Source organism: Engraulis encrasicolus, chromosome 3 (genome assembly GCF_034702125.1).
Source record: "Engraulis encrasicolus isolate BLACKSEA-1 chromosome 3, IST_EnEncr_1.0, whole genome shotgun sequence".
NCBI classification, from domain to species: Eukaryota; Metazoa; Chordata; class Actinopteri; order Clupeiformes; family Engraulidae; genus Engraulis; species Engraulis encrasicolus.
Genome location: NC_085859.1, coordinates 56,798,492 through 56,818,184, shown reverse-complemented (window position 1 = coordinate 56,818,184; position 19,693 = coordinate 56,798,492). Strand labels below are relative to the sequence as shown.

General features: G+C 41.1%; 1 protein-coding gene across 1 annotated transcript; it reads right to left on the bottom strand.

Annotated features, from left to right (window-relative positions):
* Positions 1 to 2,586: 2,586 nt before the first annotated feature.
* Positions 2,587 to 10,101, bottom strand: ptger4a (prostaglandin E receptor 4 (subtype EP4) a). The gene is made up of 3 exons (XM_063194597.1): positions 9,316 to 10,101; positions 4,568 to 4,750; positions 2,587 to 3,420 (listed from the first exon to the last, which is right to left on the bottom strand). The coding sequence occupies exons 1-3, from the start codon at positions 10,099 to 10,101 to the stop codon at positions 2,986 to 2,988; spliced, it is 1,404 nt and encodes a 467-aa protein (XP_063050667.1). The 3' UTR covers positions 2,587 to 2,985.
* Positions 10,102 to 19,693: the final 9,592 nt, after the last annotated feature.

The window sequence follows — 19,693 nt, the reverse complement described above, 5'->3', positions numbered from 1 at the left end:
CAGCAGGGGACATTAAAAAACAACAAGCCCCATTGACCAAGGCATCTGTAAATGAGTGACAGCTTTGGTGGTGGTGGTAGTGGTGGTGGCTTGAGTTTGTAATGCCCTGTAGTGCCATTGGTGGGCTCAACGAATTGTTAAGAGCTGGGGCTACATCATGATGGCTTGTTATTTTGGTCCAACCCTGTGGCAAGAACATTGGAGAAATAGGTGAGTGGTGAACTCAATTACCTCTTTCCTTACATTAATATTCATTAGCCCAAACTCTCCTTTTTCCCAATAGGAAAATGCAAACTAGATACTACTAGAGGCTACAATATACAACAGCTTTTAAGTAGAAGAGTGTGTGTGACTGTGTGTGCCCGAGTCTCGAGTTTCATGTCAACCTTTGCCCTTCAAACTACTAGATTATGTTCATTATTGTGTATAATGTTTCGTTACAGTTTTACAGTTTTTCTCGATTGCCTCCACACAAGTTCTGGTACTTCACACACAATTCTCAGAACATCTCACCCATTCCCAACTCCCCTAACCAATGTCACTGAACACTAAGCACAATTGCTTCTTTACACTCACATTTCAGTTTTAAAACACACTCTTTTCAAACCATTACACACAATTTTCTGGACTACACACAATTCTCATGAAGAAAATCCCTGGTTGTCGCATTGAACACACTGCCATTCAAAATACTAAAATCAACTGCCATACTATGTTCACTTCCTCATCACATGGGCAAACTCTCTTCATACCGGTTTACAATCTGAAATCATCCCCCCATAAGGGCACACATTGCATGTGATATTGATGAAAACATGAGTGGATGCAGTGAGAAAACACATTTGTTTAGTTTTTGAACTCCAAAATCTGTTATTCAAGAGATCACTTTCATGTGGTTACCCAATATTTTACAATAAATTAGTGCATTTTTTTAAATGTGTTTTTTTTTTTTTAAATATGTAAAATTTATTTTTTGCCACACATCTGTGTACTCTAAAAACAATATTTCAGTATTTTGTTACAGAAAAATACCTTCTTTAGTAATTAGAACAGTGAAGAAAATAAGTTTCCACTATGTGTCAAGTTGAGTATAGAGTTTTACCATGTGCATATTAGTGTTCAATGGTTCACATAAGAGTGTATTGAAATGACTGCTTGTGTGTGTCATTTGAGAACAAAATGACCTTTTTAGAAGAGAGTACATTGTTTTGAGACAAGACGTGCATTTTTCAGAGGAAGTGAAGAGTTTTGCCCGTTGTGTGTGAGGTTTGGAGATTTGTGTGTAGAGTTTTGAGAATTCGAGAACTGATTCCGAAAATTGTGTGTAAGCAATCGAGAAAAACTGTAATATGATTTACATGGCTGTAATTTTTCCAAGAAACTGACAATAAAAGGTGACTTGACTTGACTTGACTGACTTGACTTGATGTAAGTTTTTTATCTTTTACCTGACATGTTTCGACAGTGATTCTTGATGAAGACGGAAGTATCACTGTCGAAACACGTCAGGTAAAAGATAAAAACTTTTACACGTCTGAAACAAAAGATACTTGATTCTTTTGACAAAGATAAGTATATGCATACAGTGCACATCATTAATGAGCACACCCCTTTTGAAAAAACATTTTGAGCAGCATTTCAAGTTATTTTCAAAATGCATAGAGTACAACATATGTGAAGTTTACAACTGAAATGTAAGTTTAATTATATAACTTAAAAGACATAGGGCCTATTATTTTTCTATTTTTGTGAAACAACGGTGGTAGAAAAGTGAGTGCACCCTAATGAAAGCCTCAGAGACAAGCTACATTATAGTAAATGAACAAGCAATCAATTACTCTCAGAGGAATTTCAAGACTCATCACAAAGTTTTCAATCAAACAGTTGGCTACAAAATAGTATTTCATTGAGCAAATCCCTTCACATGTCCTGCTGTAAGCAATGACATCACGTGAAAGAGAAAGGACAACAGACCTGAAAAAAAGAACGTTTTACACAAGAAAGGTCAAAGATTTACTTGTCAGTCAAAAAAACAAACTTTAACACCTCGGTAGGGGCATCTTGGAGTCATGAGCACAAGATCAATCTTTTTTAGATAGCATCAAAATTGTATGGTTGGAGATTGACAATATGAAAAAATGCAGTTCCTAAAGTGAAACATGGTACGACGAATGCAGCTCTCATGTGGGGTTGCATGAATGCCGCTGGTGTTTGAGAGCTTCTCATTGACGTAATCATGAGTACATACAGGTAGATGTATTGCTCTATGGATAGTGAGTAGCCTATGTCACCATCATTCACTGCCCTTCATTTTGGGTCATTATTTTCTTTTCCAACTGCTGATTTTATGAAAAGGGGAGAGTGCTTCAGTGATTAAGTATGACACCTGATCTGAAATCAATCGAACATAAATGAGGATATTTTAAGAGACAAAACTGGACATCAGTCTTGGGTGTGCTCACTTTGCACCACCATAATCATTGAAATGTATAATTAAACTTCCTTCTCTGTGGCAAGCTTACAAATAAAACTTGTGGGTTAATTGAAACATTGTTCACATTCTTACTTTTCAAAATGAGTGTACACATTACTGATGTGCACTGTACATAGACGTCACTTTTTCTGTATAAATGCCTCAAATGACCGGCAGTCATTTACCCTGCTACGCTTCATCACGAAACTTGTTTGACATTACTGTGAAAAGTGCTAATACCTGTAGCATTTCTAATATTTTAACCTTTCACTTTTTTATCAGTTCTCCTATCTTTGACAGTGTCCTTTTCAAATATCTGATAACTCACATTCTTCCCATCTCTGAACATGACAGCTTCTATTTTCAGTTCCACTGTGTGCATTGTGCAAGCAGTAGGCCTCTGCGCTTAAGTGAGGCAGTGTATCGTAGCATCATAACGCTGGGAGAGTGGTGAGGATAGAGGGGCAAAATGTTAAGTTAGTTTTTCTTTTATTCCCCTTTCTTGGGGAACATCAGCAGGAGATGTCAAATGTTCTGTAGTCTTTCCTTTCATTTACAGCTCCCTCGCACACATCTCCGGCGCCATCCTTCTGGAAAGTCTGATAGCTCCCGTGAGTCCCGTTAAGAGGTTGCTCCTTGTCCCCCTCTAATGACAATGCTACCTTGTCATTGTCGTGAAGGGGCGGCGCTCTGTCACCCGTCTCGTCCTCCATGGAGGAGGGTCGTCTCGACGACACCTCCATGTGCCAGCCGTAGCTCTCTGAGCCCTCAGGTAGATACAGAAGTGTCTGTGAAGTGCTGCTGACCTCCCGGAAGCTGTGGGAGGAAGACAGGAAGCCTCCGTCTCGGGAGATGATGGAGGACAGCTGCTGCTGCTGCTGCTGGCCTTCACGGCAGGCGAACATCGCTGCCTGGACACCAGGTTGCCCGGGGTGACAGGCTCCCACCTTGCCAAAAAGAAACATGATGTCAGATGCGAAGATTCAAACACAGACAGGCACATACTGGTGCATTCCATATATTCTATGCTGTATGTACGCACTCCCCAAATAAAGGTCACCATCGAAAAAGGTCACTCTAAGTAGCCCCATAATGCCCGGCGTACCACCTGTGGAACGCTGTAATAGCCATTGTACCAGAGAGAGTAGAGAGAGAGAGGTTCCATTGGCCCATTGTTTCAAGGTTCTATTATTGGGGGGAAATCCCCCTTTAGGCAGACCTAGGCAGACCTGAGGACTGTTCTATTCAATGCTAGGAGCATTATGACACGCCCCTTTAGGCAGACCGGAACCTGGTCAAATTAGGTGCCCATAGAAACCTATTATGTTGGCATATCTCTATACTTAAAGAATCTCTGATTGTACTACTCTACTATGACATAACACAGGGCCTTAGATATGCACTTCTACGACTCGGTCATTGCCATTCTGGTAACAACAAATGTATAATGCCATGTTTTAAGGGGTTACACACTCTAATTAAATATGTCTTGCCTTGCCTTCAGCTTTATTTATTACTGCACACATTTGCTGTGCCATTGTTTCGATATGGTTTCTGCAATGTCTCAAGTTTCCTTTTTCACCAAGATCTTGCATTAGTGTGCTGTGGCACAGCAAACCCCAACAAGTTCAACTTGTTACCATTTTGATTACAGACAACAATGGTTAAGGGCAGTGAATAACCAGCATTATCTCACCCATGACCGAGGTGCTTAGCTGTAAAATGTATACAGTTTTATGGACCACTTTTGTATGTGCAAATATGTAAGCAAACATACACATTCTAGGTACAGTGCGTACACGTTGCAGTAAAGGTAGCCTTAGACATAAGGAGGAATGAGCCACACTTATAAAGAACTGCATAGGCCACATACAAACTATTTTCTCGTCATTTTGTACGATCTTCCTCATATGGGTATTTCCTACATGAACTACATGCACATACACACACACACACACAGACACACACACACACACACACACACACACACACACACACACACACACACACACACACACACACACACACACACACACACACACACACACACACACACACACACACACACACCACCCCTCCCCATGACATCCCCACCTTGCAAAAGAGGCACTTGATGTTCTGGACGAGTTTGAGGAGCACAGCTTTCCTCAGGAGGATGTAGATCCAGGGATCGAGGATGGGGTTGATGGAGGCGATGCGGATGGCTTGGAGATCAGGGTTCTTCTCGATCCTCTTCTCCACCTCAGTCAGGTACAGCTGGTTGATGAACACCTGGGCCTGGAGAAAGGCACACCAGAAGGGAACACGTCAGCTCAAGTCAACTTTATTTCTGTGACACAAACACAAGAGCTGTTGGCCTAAGCAGTAGTGGTTTACGAATAAAACATAATGCTAATTAAAAGAGAAAGAAGAAGAAGAAGAAGAAGAAATATAAAGAGTAAGCAAGACAGGCAAGAATGACAATCAACATCAGAATTTTTTGATTAATCGATCTGACAATGTAAATGCAATAGTGCCAAAATGATATGGTACACTAATATATGTCATTTTTTACAATCCCTTGTTAATTTCCAGAGTGTATGCTGCCCATTCACAAACGTTATTGTTTTCATGAATATGTACGGCCCCCATCAGTTTTTGATTATTCATTATGACACTTTCGGGCATTTTCAGTCAAGACCAGTCCACCAGGCATAGAGAGATAGAGATAAGGAAACCTCTGACAACATGTCACTATAACATTTGACTTGGTCACTAATAACATCAGCCTCATTCGATACGTAGGCTAATGTCATGCTGAGCTAAGCTAAATGCTAACAAAGTAGTGCCGCAGTAACAGGCAGTGATCACGCACAAAGGCAACATAGCTCAGTATGGACACACGGTGGACCATTCTTTTAATACAGAACACAGATCAAAGCACCACTTATTTAATGCTGTATTGTATGTCAACATGCAGTTATACATTATAACTTGGAAGAGCATTCATATTCATTTTAACACCAAATGTGATGTAGTATTTGGGTTAATTCACAATATGTTCAAAAGAACTTCCTCATTCCAACAAGCCAGCATCTAAATTTCCAGTGAAGAATGACGGTAACACTGTGGAGGTAATTTTGTACCAAGGTAAACAGTGTGTGTGGGACAAACATGAACTGCTGAAGAAGTAGGGGTGCACCTCACAACTCTTATGATGATACGATTCAATATCGATTTCTTAAGGCAGCGATACAATTATTTTCGGTACGATATGATATGACATGATTCGATTTTTTCCCAAATTACTTTCCTACTTCTGTTGCGTTGTACAATGAACAGCTAGGGCATTGGGCAAGGGCCAGCGATTCGATTATTTTCAATACTGAAGAATGCCCCAAGATACAATGCGATCCGGTTCAATCATCGGCTGTAGGATCGATGCATCAATACTTATACTTTTTTCATTAGTTCACTCTCTGAAATTTGGATTAAGAATGTATGCATACATATTCGTTCTCGCTGGAGAACGGACCTCCCATGATCGTGCCGCTCTCGCAGGAGAGTGGCTGTCCACGTGGTGGACTTGGGCAAGATCGCTGGCCATAGTGCTGAAGTACTGACACGGCCGAGGAATGTCTATGCAGCAAACATTCTCGAGCTCGGGAGTACGGGGCGCCACTGAGAGCTCGGGCAGTATCTGAAGGGCTCGGGCAGTATCTGCAGATATGTGTGAAATCTGAGCAGACACCCCCTGGCAGATGGTGGTTGGAGAGCAATGGAGCGAGGTGAACTGGAAGGAAGCTAGGGCAAAACACCGGCATCTTCGTTCTCTCTGGAGAACGGACTTCTAAGGAGAGTGGCCGTCCATGCGGTGGACTGCAGGCTTGTACGACATTCCGAATTAGATGAATTTGAATTCAAAGTAATGCCATAATATGAACACTAGGTGGTGTCATTACCTTGAATTTCTTTGAATTTAAGCTACACCACCCATTGAGAGTACATAGAACACCACCACCTAGTGTTCGTATTATGGCATTACTTTGAATGCAAATTCATCCAATTCGGAATTTCGTACAAGCCTGGTGGACTGATCATCAAAGTGCTTCACGGGGTCTGCAGGGACCACAGCACTCAAGAAGCTGAGATAGATTACGTGGCGTATTGCAAGACACCTGACAAATCGATCGAACAGCAGCTTAAGGGAGGCAAAAGAGGAGGTGGTGGGTACGAGCGATAAAGAAAATTTCTGACGGTGAGTGGAGAATGAATGCTGGATAGTTAATTAAGGGGTGTTTCAATTTTTCTGTGTGCTGAAATTCCACTGAATGACGGCAGAGCAGAGAATGAGATGCAGCTGGTTAAATAGGCGTGCCTATCTTTTCACTCTCAATTCAGGCAAATGACAGTAAATTAGGCATGCCAAATTTCATTACACTTCTCTCGTACTTTCGTTTTTTTAACCACACGTGCATATCGATTATTATTTACAACCCTATGAAGAAGTGCAGACATGAAAACCTATTTAACCAAAACTATAATAACAAAGTCATGGGATAAGACAAGTATCCACAGCAACTAGAGGAAATGGTTGTGGTTAATGTCAATCGTATAACAATGTTATTTTCAATGTCTTTCTTAATGTTCATTACATAGGCCCCTTGAATCCCAGGAATCAATAACACAAACAGCCTAAGGTAAAAATTGAGCTGATTACCTAAGGCCCAAGTGTCAATGGGTACCCTTGAAAAGCAGATGCATGAAATCTAGGGTAGAAAAGTAACCATTGGTTCCAGTGCTGCCTACCATTATACTGTATAAAAACATCTAAAACAGATAGGAGAGGCTGTCACAGAAACTATTTGGGCCCAAATATATCAACTACCTGTATACTATGCCGAGAATGGCATGGACTTGATATGGCATTGCATGTTCAAGAGTCGGACTAACCTTGTTCTATATAAAGGACTGCACAACAGAGTAACGAAAGAATTGTGCAAAGCCAAATTGAAATATTTTATCACGCTAAAGGCAACAGTTCACTCATTTGGAAACAGATAAAAACTCTAACAAAACCACAGCAAGCCCAAAATATAGTGCAGGAACAAAAAAATAGGAAACCAAACCATTGCAGATAGTGCAGCTATTGCACAAACACTGAACGAATGTGGCCCCTGGGCCTCCAGTTGTCCATCACTATTCTAGGGTCTTCAGTCCAGAGCGTGTAACATGACATCATGAAACAATAGAACTTCTTCCTGTTGAGTTGTAAACAGCAGGGCGAGCGCCCGGCAAACTAAGCTGCCATCTGCTTTACTTAGATTGTACCGCACAGTCATGTAACTCTAACATACAAGGGGCTGTCAGTTCTTTCACTTTATATACAGTAGAAATACAGTGCTGTTGTAAATCTCACAAAAATGTGAAATAGATTGGATTCAATGGTCGATACCTAAGCTCCCTCTGGGTGTCCATAGGACAAAGATATATAAAACATGTACACGAATCGGGGGGGCAAAAGAGTCACCTTTAAAGTTTTTGCCATGTGAGAAAAGTACAGTTCTGTTTGAAAGAATGTGAGCCCCTTGAGCAGTTCAGATGGTTTTTTTACCTTTCCACTCCTTCGAGCACTCAAAGCACTTTACATTGTATGCCTCACATTCACCCATTCTCTCACCGATGGCAGTGGCTGCCACGTAGGGTACCTGCAACCTTCTGCTTGCCATACGGCTCCTCTACCACCTGAGCCCCCACCGCTGCATACCATGGTTTTCTTGTATTCTCACCAGTTTCTTTGTGGATGAAATGTCAGACATAGCCTATGTCTCATCAATTGCTTGTACTTGTTTAGTGGAACTTGTAGCCCAAAAAACGACATGACAAATGGAATTATGGTATACATCTGCAAAAGGAAAGCACGTGAATACCCAGCAGAGTAAGCCAAGCAGGCACAGAAAATGATTTAAAAAAATGTCCAAAGTCAGAACTCCTTTGTCACATATTTCACAAGGGAACTGTACTTGCACAAGGAATTTCTAAAGGACATTTATCAGCACTAGGAGTAACTTCAGGAATCCCTTGCCTGCTGCAACGAATCTAACGCATTGCTTTGAACTTCAGATTGATTCTTACATAAGTCTTCCTGTATATGACAGCATGCCTGTGTTTGTGTAATGTATGACAGACAAGAGAAGTGAGTGTATGGCAGAGACACAAACTCTTGGTTGGTTTGTGAGTGTGTGTCTCTCTGTGTGTGTGTGTGTGTGTGTGTGTGTGTGTGTGTGTGTGTGTGTGTGTGTGTGTGTGTGTGTGTGTGTGTGTGTGTGTGTGTGTGTGTGTGTGTGTGTGTGTGTGTGTGAGAGAGAGAGAGAGAGAGAGAGAGAGAGAGAGAGAGAGAGAGAGAGAGAGAGTAGCTGACTCCATTCCTCAAAGGTAAAAAAAAATGAAAGCATATTATACCCAGCAAGTATTTAACTTCAGACATTTTTTCTTTTAAAATACAACACTGTTTGTGACTAAAGGATAACCATGCTTCAGACGTTGCCACCATATAGACCTACCACATATTTGCACCAGTGTCTTCACTTAGGCCTACTATCATTTTAAACAGTGACACTAATAACACTAATCACACACAGAAATAAATAATGGGTATGGGAGAAACTCTGAAGCCAGGATACCTAACACTGCTTACAGATGTCACAGATTGGACGTACCCTTTAATCTCTTTGACTATCGAATCTTTCTATTTATCAGAAATAATTGTAAGTCATAAGGATGGCATGGCACATTAAACGGGGGTGCAACAGGTTTGCTGGATATCGTTCTAAAGTTAAGAGCGAACTTTTCTGGCCACTTACAACAAGAGGAATTGAACAAATTAAGATGACGGCAGATGTGCAAATCAGCAGAATGACCATTTGGATCTCTGCGCCCGCCAGCCGACCGAAGCTGCGTCTCTTCCCGAGCTCACTGCTACTCCGTCCTGGCGGTTCACTCCCGAGCGACGTCCGCCTCACGAACCTGCGGTGCATCCGAATCAGGGCTCCGCACACCAGCACGTTACAGATCACAGTGACCAGTATGAGGACGGAGCTAAAGCCCGCGTACATGTAGGAATAGGCTGCGTTCATTGTCACATTACTCCGCCAGTCAACAAAGCACCACGTTTGCGGGTACTGCATTTTCACCTCGCCAAAACCCATGCTCGGTAAGGCGCAGAAAATTATATTAGACACGTATATTCCAAAGAGTGTTAAGCCTGCCATTTTCTGGTTGATGTTTTCATTGTAAAAGTACGCGTGGTTGATTGCCAGGTACCTTTCTATCGACATAGCACAAATCAAACTAAGTCCAGCCAGTGAGAAGAACAGCACGACGAATCCAAAATACTGGCAAAGCGGGTCCCCGTCCGGCCAAGCGCCCTTGACATATGTGGCGATGGTGACAGGACTGGCTAAGACGGTTCCAAGGAGATCCGTAACAGCAAGACCACACACTAAAGTGTAAAATGTAGTTTCTTTCTGCTCCCTTCTGGATTTGCAAAGCACAACAATTGCAATGACGTTCCCCACCACCCCGAAGATGAACATCACCGATGGAATGGTGGGAATCATACTCCGCGAAGATACGGTCGTGTTACTCATTTTAGTTTCTATCATTCTCAAGTGGTACACGAAAAAAGGAAACACATATTACTACTTTAGATAAACTGTTGCATGAACACTTGATTTCAATGTCGCTTCAAGCGTCCCAGTCATTGTAAAAGAGGTTTTTGTCCACTTGCGCCAGTCATTTCTTGTCAATCGCGCGCGCCGAACTTCTGAGCGCATGGAGAGGGAGGGGGGTTGCCTTTCCCACCACGAAATAAACCGATGTGTATCCTACCCGGCCTGAAAAATCGAGAAAGGAGGAATACCCCAACTCGGCATTAGTTTAGGGTAGCCTAATATTCTCCACCCTGGCCCTGTCTCTTAGTGTAGATTTATTGAATGTACATCTCATTACATTGTTTTCCCTCAAGAAATCTACTGAAAGTTAATGCACAAATGTCGTTCTTACTGTAAGTAATTATAGGCCCATGTCTCATCAGTGATTATTAATCGTGTGTGTTTTTGCATAGGTGTTTCATAGCCTAGACGCGTTAAAACATACGCAGCCTTTACGCAGAGCTTTACTCGTGTCTTCAGAGAGGACAGAGGATTTCTGAAGGCTTCTGAAGACAAAGTTATTAAGAATTAATCGATTACTGATGCCACAAAAGAGGGGGAAAAACATGAACAGTGTTCCACAGAACCAACTTTACTTTTCACCCAAACTAAAATAACCACAATTCGATTTGGCACTATACATTGTATGCTTTGAAAAAAGTGATGAGAGAAAGGGGGAGGGCAAAAACTTGCAGCCACAAATTCTTCAGCCATAAAAAAGCTGAGGTTTCAAATCATCACCTGCCTTTTCACAATTGCCGAAGGGCCTTCTATTTTGAGCTCTAACAACCACTCTGAAGAGAATACAATTATTCCTCTCTATTTACCAACAAGTATAGGCAGATTTATAGGGGCCTGGCAGCCAAGTCAAAAGAATTGTCACCATTCCAATCTATCTTTATATCCTTTGAAGTTGTTCTTTCAATGTAATCTTTATCCATATATTTGGAAGGGAAGGGGGTTCCTCTCTCTCTCATTGACATTTGAGTACATTCATAATATAACATAACACAACTTGAGGATTTTATTTTAGTGGTAAATGATTAAGCCTACTCTAAAGTGAAAGTTGAAAGCCCACCTTGGAAACTCCAACTCCCATTGTCATTGTGACACAGCACACAGCATACAGTGTTCACTGCATATAACGGCATTGCATTTATGCCTCGCCCATGCAAGGGGGCAGCCCCCAATGGACAGTACCATGCAGCGGGACAGTACCATGCTACCTCAGTCATAGAGGAGGATGGGGGAGAGCACTGGTTAATCCCCCCACCAACCGGGATACAAGTCTGACACCCATGTCTATGATTACCCATGAGTCATGACTGTCCTAGTGAGTGCATATGAACATTAGCCCATTGTATTTTTTAAACAACAATGCTTATCCCCACCAAGTGGGCATCCTCCCTCTCACTCCCTAACCTGACTCTGATATTATGCCTAATAAAGGCAAAAGGCCTAAAATATATTTGTAAAAAATCCTTGCACATAGGCTAATTGAGAGAATCACTTTTAATGACATGCTACTTCGACCACTCATATCAAAATCAACCTGCTCTATGTTAATCTTTTAAATAATCAATATGTGGTAAATTCAACAATAGAAACTTCAGAATCAATACGCACACGACACTCACAGCTGCCGTTGTTGAAACATTGTCGTAAACAACTTTCGCTTTTCAGCTACATTCGAACTCTTGGACTACGCCACATCTGTGGAAATCCCACCTGACGATTCTGATTGGTTCGTCAGCTTTCAAGTTGGCTAACCTTCCCAACTAGGTTGTCCTCCCAGATCGGTGAGTGGAGCTATAGGAATAAATATTAGAAATCACATTTGCAATAGAATTAAGTTAATATAACATATTTTCAGGGGACCTATAAAGGTGGGGACTGTTGCAAAGGTGGCCGACTTCAATATAGGCCAGAAGTGCAGGGGGAAAACCTTTATTGTGAACACAAACCAGGTTTTCCCCCTGCACTTCTGGCCTATATTGAAGGATATTAAAATCATTGCCTGGGTTTATAAAGGAGGTAAAGTGTCTTATTTTTCATGTTAGGCGTTGTCTTGTTTTAAGGAGGGAGTAAATATCTAAGTTAGTGAGAGTCAATTGATCACACATGCTACAGTGATCCATTGACTTTCACTAGCTTAGCTACATACTCCCTCTTTTAAAGCAAGGCAACACCTAACATGAAAAATTAGACACTTTACCACCTGTATAAACCCGGGCCAATGATTTTAACTGAATTAAGCCCCAAAATAGTGGCATACCCCTTTAAATGTGCATTGTCAAATGTCCACAAAGGGGCGCTTTGGAAAACAGGCTACCACTCATGTGAAAACCATAGGCCTACTAATGTTCTCCAGAGTGACTGGCTTGGTCATGATGCTGCACATTATAGCTTCAGCTCTTGTAGACTGGGAAACATCTTTCCACAAGCCATCAGACTCATCAATATTGTCCATCAGTATGTATGTTAGTCTTCTTATTACATTGTGTGTGTGTGTGTGTGTGTGTGTGTGTGTGTGTGTGTGTGTGTGTGTGTGTGTGTGTGTGTGTGTGTGTGTGTGTGTGTGTGTGTGTGTGTGTGTGTGTGTGTGTGTGTGTGTGTGTGTGTGTGTGTGAATTGATCAGAGAAGAATGTAAATTCATGTATCAGTATCTTTGTGTGTGTGTGTGTGTGTGTGTGTGTGTGTGTGTGTGTGTGTGTGTGTGTGTGTGTGTGTGTGTGTGTGTGTGTGTGTGTGTGTGTGTGTGTGTGTGTGTGTGTGTGTGTGTGTGTGTGTGTGGTTACTGTCAATGCCTTACAGTAGTTATGCTGAGTTTAACTGCACATTGGAGACTGCTCACACGCAATTTCAAACTTGTGTACTAACCCTCTTACATAGATTTTTCATAATAAAGTACACTTGACTTGACTTGACTTAAGACATATGTCATTAAACTGATCGAGGCCTGTAGTGAAGGGATTACAGCTATTGAAACCAAGTTAAGGCTGATAATAATCAATTGATGGATCAACGTATTTACATATCACATTATACAGCCAGTCGTCTTTCAATGTGCTGGGGAAAAAATAAAATGCTGGGATAATAATAATAATAATTGTAGTCTTAGACTTTACATAATCCCACATTTTAATGCAGGATAACGAGACATTATAACCATGAGAGATACACGACACTTTGGTATAGCCTGTAATACTCTGGTGGTGACTCGTATTATAATCCAATCATGGCTGCCTTCTGAACGTCATCTCATAATGTGATTCTGGGAGCTGAAAATCACCAGATTCACTTCCTGTTGTCAGATGTATGCGAGGACTTTACTTCCAGACTATGACAAAAAAAACCTTTGAGAGCCATGTGCCCAGCGTCACAGGTTTATAAATCAGATTTAGTGGCTTTCTGAAGTTATCTCAGTGAGCCTCAGTCATCCATAGAAGATCATTTCCAGACAGAAATTTGTTCGTAATGAGAAGACAAACACAGAGGTTTTTGAGTCACCCAGTAATTTGGTATTTTGATTTCACCTTGTACCAGCAACATTAAAGTAGGCCTACACTATAATTGAACATTGCTGGGATGAGGTGAAATTTGCTCAGTATTGTATAGCGAAACATCAGAATTTTGAATGGATGCATAATCATTTTCCTATAGGTCTATGTGTTCTGTTATGTGTTATGTTGTTGATTCCTTGTCTTTAAAAAGACATATTGTGGGTGATTGTAAAGGGGCATAGCTTAAGACATCATTATTAATAAGTGTTCAAGGGTGCCAAGCCGGCACCCCCAAAACTACCACTTTCTGAGAATAATTGCGTCTATACTGTACTTTACATTCATGCTTCTACTAGACTATCTATTCTAGCTAAAACAAATGTGTCAACAAAAAGACTTAACCCTCTGAGGTCCGAGTGCCCTTCAGAGGGCAATGTGTCTCCAAAAACAAATCTGTTACTCTGTGAGTTTTTGTCATTGAAACATATAAGTCACACCATTAGAAACCTCAGACCTTCCAGGTCCCAAATATATAGATATGAAATGAAAATACTTGAAAATGATAGGGTGGTGCAAGCAGCCTAAAAGCCTCTGAAAAGCCTTAGACCTCAGAGGGTTAAAATGTGTATGTTACAAAAAAACAGTGGATTGTACTAAGTGTAGCCTATAATGAGTTGTCCAGAAGTGCATTTACAGGTAGGCTAAATACTTACTGTGCATATTGTGACCTTATAATCACATTCTGCTTTTCCACTTTCAGTTTTCTTATAGGTATAGCCTTGACTGCTGTAACACTGTGATGTGAGCTTGCCAGCCCACATGATGTGTTTTCGCTACATTTTTGCTGCTAGTTATGTGTACAGCATGCATCTGCATTGTGTGTAGTCCTGTTAACTCCTTAGCACAGAGCCTATGTTATAACCTTACTGTCACCAAAATGGTGCCTACGTCTCAATCTGTTAAGGCTCTCGATAACGTCATACCAATGTTGTTATGATGTAGTTGAATATTTTCAGCAAATAGTGAATAGGCCCGCTGGCAACCCCGTCTGCACTAAGAGGCTACGCATTATTGGCCCGAAATAAGTTTACAGTAGGCTACATTGTGAAATACTGTAGGCCTATATAGCCTTGACAGAAAATAACAAGGTGAAACATCATTTTACTATTAGGTTGTGTTGGACAGAAACCAGCAAATGATTAACAATATTAAAATAATTGAGAGGCAAAATGTGAAACTTCTGGTGTCACTAGTATTGGCAACCTAGTTTGACTCACACGAGGCAAATCAAAAATGAAAATCACCGATCAGTTAATTTTGTCCATGAGACATTAATTAGGCTTAGCCAATGAAAGATGACATTTGTGTTTTTAAAAAGTCACCTTGTTCCTCTTCATTAACCTTAACAATAGCTGTGCACTGTCATAGCTTCATGAAAATTATGTCTGGAATGAGGTCAATTCTAGAACATCGTGGGAAACTGGTGTTAGCACACACATTGGTCTCTTGGTGACTAAGATGGCACTGGTGATAGTCAGAAGGGAAAGGTCTCTAGGAGAGAATGGTTACTACTAGGAGACAATGGCTGTTGTTTGGGATTCAGAGGCTGGCAGCTTATCTACTATGTGGGCTACATTCATTTCAGGGACCCTTTACTGAATTGCCCTGTGATATACAAAGGTGAGTGAATGATACAACAATTCCTCACGGTCCATGATCTCGCAAAAGAAACTTGCAAATGTGTTTGTCCAATAAATATTCTCTCTCTCTCTCTCTCTCTCTCTCTCTCTCTCTCTCTCTCTCTCTCTCTCTCTCTCTCTCTCTCTCTCTCTCTCTCTCTCTCAAAGCAGAATTGTTCATAAAGGACACAAAGGGAAGTCCAAGTGTGATCTCAGCAAAGATGGTCAAAGAACATGTATAATCTGAAGGAGGGCCAGAAGAAGGGTCCTGGTCAGGTTTGGAGATTAAGCGCTGAAGGAGGGACTGGCATCAATTCTGCTTCAAAGACATGAAGGACAGATAAACAAACCAACAAAAATCAGCAGTTCAGATCAGGAAAATGGGAAATCTTCAAAGTTGAAAGTGAAATGAAAGCGACCAAAGGTTTTCAAAGGACCATTTCAAAAATTGTCTCAGGACGAGAAATCGCCTCAGACACAAGCACTGCACATACAACTTGAGATATACCAGAGCTGTATCACCATGATCCCCCCCCCCCCTGCTACAGTCACTCTAATGGCAAAGAAAAAGCACTCACTGAGACTTAGCAGATTTTTTTGTAATATGTTTGTCATACATTGTATTTTTTATTTCTTTATTTAATTGTATATTTAGACTTATTTACTCAGTAGCTCCTCCAGAAGTGGCTTCATAAGTTGCACACTTATCACACTTGGTCAACAAAGCCATGTGGGAAGCTGTTCGTCCTCAATTTTGATTTCAGATAGGCTAACAGTTCCGCCTTACAAAGTCATACTGTAGTATACGCAAACATTGAAATGGAGAAAAATGTCTTCAAAGCCTTGGTATTAGGTTGGATATTTGTTGTTACTGCACACTTGACATGGCAATTCATTATCTCTAAATTGGGACACATTTGGACCATAAGCCTTTGTCACAAGATAAAGAGGGTGTAATGAAGACCCTTTTTTGCTCATACAATTACCCATACATACAAACCTCAATTTCGACAAAATAGGTACTGCACATTGACTTTGTAGTGCAGAGTTGCAGCTCGCGTCGTGGAGTCACGCGTCAGCTAGGCCAATAGATTCTACCATGGTTCTTTAAAAGATGACCAGAGAATGATTTTGACAAAATGTATTGATGGCAAGGATAACAAATAATAGATCAAGCCATGCCTTCTGAAAATGAACCAATTCCCCCAGACATGGGAGTGGAGCTTGCAGAGCTACACGGGACTAACACGCTGATTACACATAGCCTTTGAAAATCGAACATTTTCTACTGCACCTGTCTTCTGCTGCACATGTGGGTGGCAGTGTAGAGAGGAGGAGAATGTTCTCCTTCAAATCTCTGTTTTGCCATGTTGTCAGTTTATACTTTGTCTGCAAACAGAAAAGAGTTACAGTTAGAGTTACAGTTAGAGTTACAGTTAGAGTTAGAGTAGAGTAGAGTAGAGTAGAGTAGAGTAGAGTAGAGTAGAGTAGAGTAGAGTAGAGTAGAGTAGAGTAGAGTATCATTTATTACATAATAAATACAGACACACAAAGACATTACACACAACATACAACATTGCACATTTATACACCATACAAAGTCAGATCTCTGTCTCTCTGTCTCTGTCTCACTCTGTCTCACACACACACACACACACACACACACACACACACACACACACACACACACACACACACACACACACACACACACACACACACACACACACACACACACACACACACACACACACACACACACACACACAGCTGGTTGTTGGGTGGGGGGGGGTGACAGCAGTCAATAAGTGTTGAGGGGTGGAGTTGGCATATCAGCAAACCTCCACATAGGAAAAGTTTTCAAAAGGGTAAGTTTTCAAAAATCTCGAGTCAAGTTATCCGAAATTAGAATAATCAAGACTTTGCATTACTTCAATCCTCATTGCACACATCTTGGTCCATGACATGTACTATACTACACTTAGGCTACATTATATTACACTTCCAGTGCATTACATTACATCCTTTTACATTACACTATACCAGTGTTTCTCAACCTTTTTTTAGGCGAGGCGCCCTTTCAATTCATGAAAAATTTCAAGGCACCCCAAACCAACAAGCCGTAACATGGCATCGCATCCGATACCACACAAGCTTAAAAAGTAACACATTTGGGGACGTCACACGACCTACGTTCGAAGTTGCAGCTGACTGGGGCGACCTATATTTACTTTGTTGTGTGTAAATGGCAGATGAAAGATTCCACTGACTAGCATTTAATGCTAAGCATTAACTTATCAATTTATAACAAATATGTATTATATTACATAATTTCTTTATCAGCCACATTTCCGCGGCACCCCTGTTGAGAAACACTGCACTATACAATCACACACACACACACAGACTGTGCACATACTATATTGCTCCCCACACTCACTTCTCTTAACTGACCTTGCTGCCCACCCCAACCTCCAGTACAGGACCAGTGGCGACTGCCCAGGACTTGTCCCTTGCAAGGACTCTACACAGAAAAAAATAAAGTGAGTATGATCTCTTCACTACAACATTTATTGAAAAACTAATGTGCAAAACCAACTTGTAAATAACACCTCTGTTTATATAATCCGCCAAATACTGTAAATCCACCACCCTCTATTTTCCTTTTTTGCTGCACAAGTAGGCCTATACTGTGTATTTTATGTAGGGAAATGAGTAAATTATTGAAGTAGGCTACTTGGCATGTGAAAATATTACACATTCTAAATGGAAAAGCCAGAGGCTGTATTCTCAGCTGACCTGATCATGTGACTGGAAACTGGAAAAAATGTGACTTGTCTCTTGCTTATCTTTTGGTCATACACCCAGATGTATTTAGCGAACAACAAAAACAAGGGAATTTGCCTTGCTGTTCGAATACTTTTGCAGGGGACTGTAACCATGTGACCGGAAACGAGCAGCAACAGTATTGTGCAGGCATACAGGCATTGTTTAGAATTGAAAGATAAGCTCCCACCATGCAGGAGTAGCCTTTGTGAAAATGATCACATTTCTCAGGAAGTGAATAGGAAAACTATTGAGACTGGCCCAATGTCTTTTTGGATTTGCTGTGGCTCACAGATAAGTAAAATATGCATTCAACACAACAGCAAGAAGTGGGAAAACAAAAACCAAGCAAATGAACACTCTCAGGAACACTCATCTCCATTAGATGTGCTACCAATTAGGAAGGTACAGGGCTGTTAGTGTAAAACACGATTACATGCTTTTCACAAACATTAATGCATTTACTTCTCCTGTGAATCTCATATTATAACCCCAAAGGGGTTTTTAAATATTCTTAGGTCCAAAGCGGGTTCCCATAAGGAGAAGGTATGGAAGAGATGGAACTAGATGATTCAAATTCACTGATGTGGTGACAACACGGAGAGTACTGAATGCCAGGATGGTCCTCCTGGCCTAAACTTCTCTCTTTAATACTATCTGCCCAAGCAAGCTGATTAGGAAACTGATAGAGCTTGGCCTCCCAAGGAGGATGACGAGTCAGGATACTGCTGGTCGTCTGCTGAAATGGCATCATTGACTATGGGGAGACATATAAGACAGAAATGACAGGAGAAATGGTTGTGGTCTTCAGGAAACATCCTCCTCCCCTACAGGCTCTTATAAAGGGACAGATGTGGTGAGACTGACAGTCATACTGTACATTCAAAGGAATGCAAGTCAACATCAGACCTGAGTTGGACTTTGAACACCATAGACACAATGAAAACAAGTCCAGAAAAGGCTGTACTTTATAAAAATGATGAGGAAAGCTGAACTGTCACCCATTTAATTTAATTTATATTATTTGTTACTGTCATGCATTACGTACATGTAACAACAGATTTAATTGGATATCAAACATGAAATGTTTGCATATAAGGGAATTAAACTGGTTTTCTATGGGCATATCCTATGATGTCATAAAAGATGCTCAACTTCACATCCTCCCCCTTTTGTCCACTAACATCTACTGGACTATGTAGAGAAAGCTGCACCATGTTCCCAGCTGCGTAAATCTCTGAGGACCTCTCCTGGTCAATAGTTTCTTCAGTATGGATGATGTTCATTTTGTCTTCTTTTCAAATCAAAGTCACTCGTTCTCTTTTATCGTAGACATGTACAAAAAAAATCCTGGCATGTTTCAACAGGTAACTTCAATCTTCTTCCTCAGAGGGTCTCAGATGTTGGCTGTAGGGCGTCTTCTGTAATCAGCTGTTGTTTATTCAGGCTGCTGTTATCAGGATGGGGACAGAGGACTGTCTGCAACCCCATCCCTGCTTGGGTCACTAAGCACACATGAC

What these genes read in the sequence shown, in the direction of transcription:
- ptger4a (XM_063194597.1), bottom strand. Translation starts at nt 10,101, where the DNA reads ATGAGTAACACGACCGTATCTTCGCGGAGTATGATTCCCACCATTCCA. An exon ending in TTTGTTCAATTCCTCTTGTT is followed by an intron (nt 4,751 to 9,315) that starts GTAAGTGGCCAG and finishes GCCTTTCTCCAG; the next exon opens with GCCCAGGTGTTCATCAACCA. An exon ending in TCAAGTGCCTCTTTTGCAAG is followed by an intron (nt 3,421 to 4,567) that starts GTGGGGATGTCA and finishes CTTTTTGGCAAG; the next exon opens with GTGGGAGCCTGTCACCCCGG.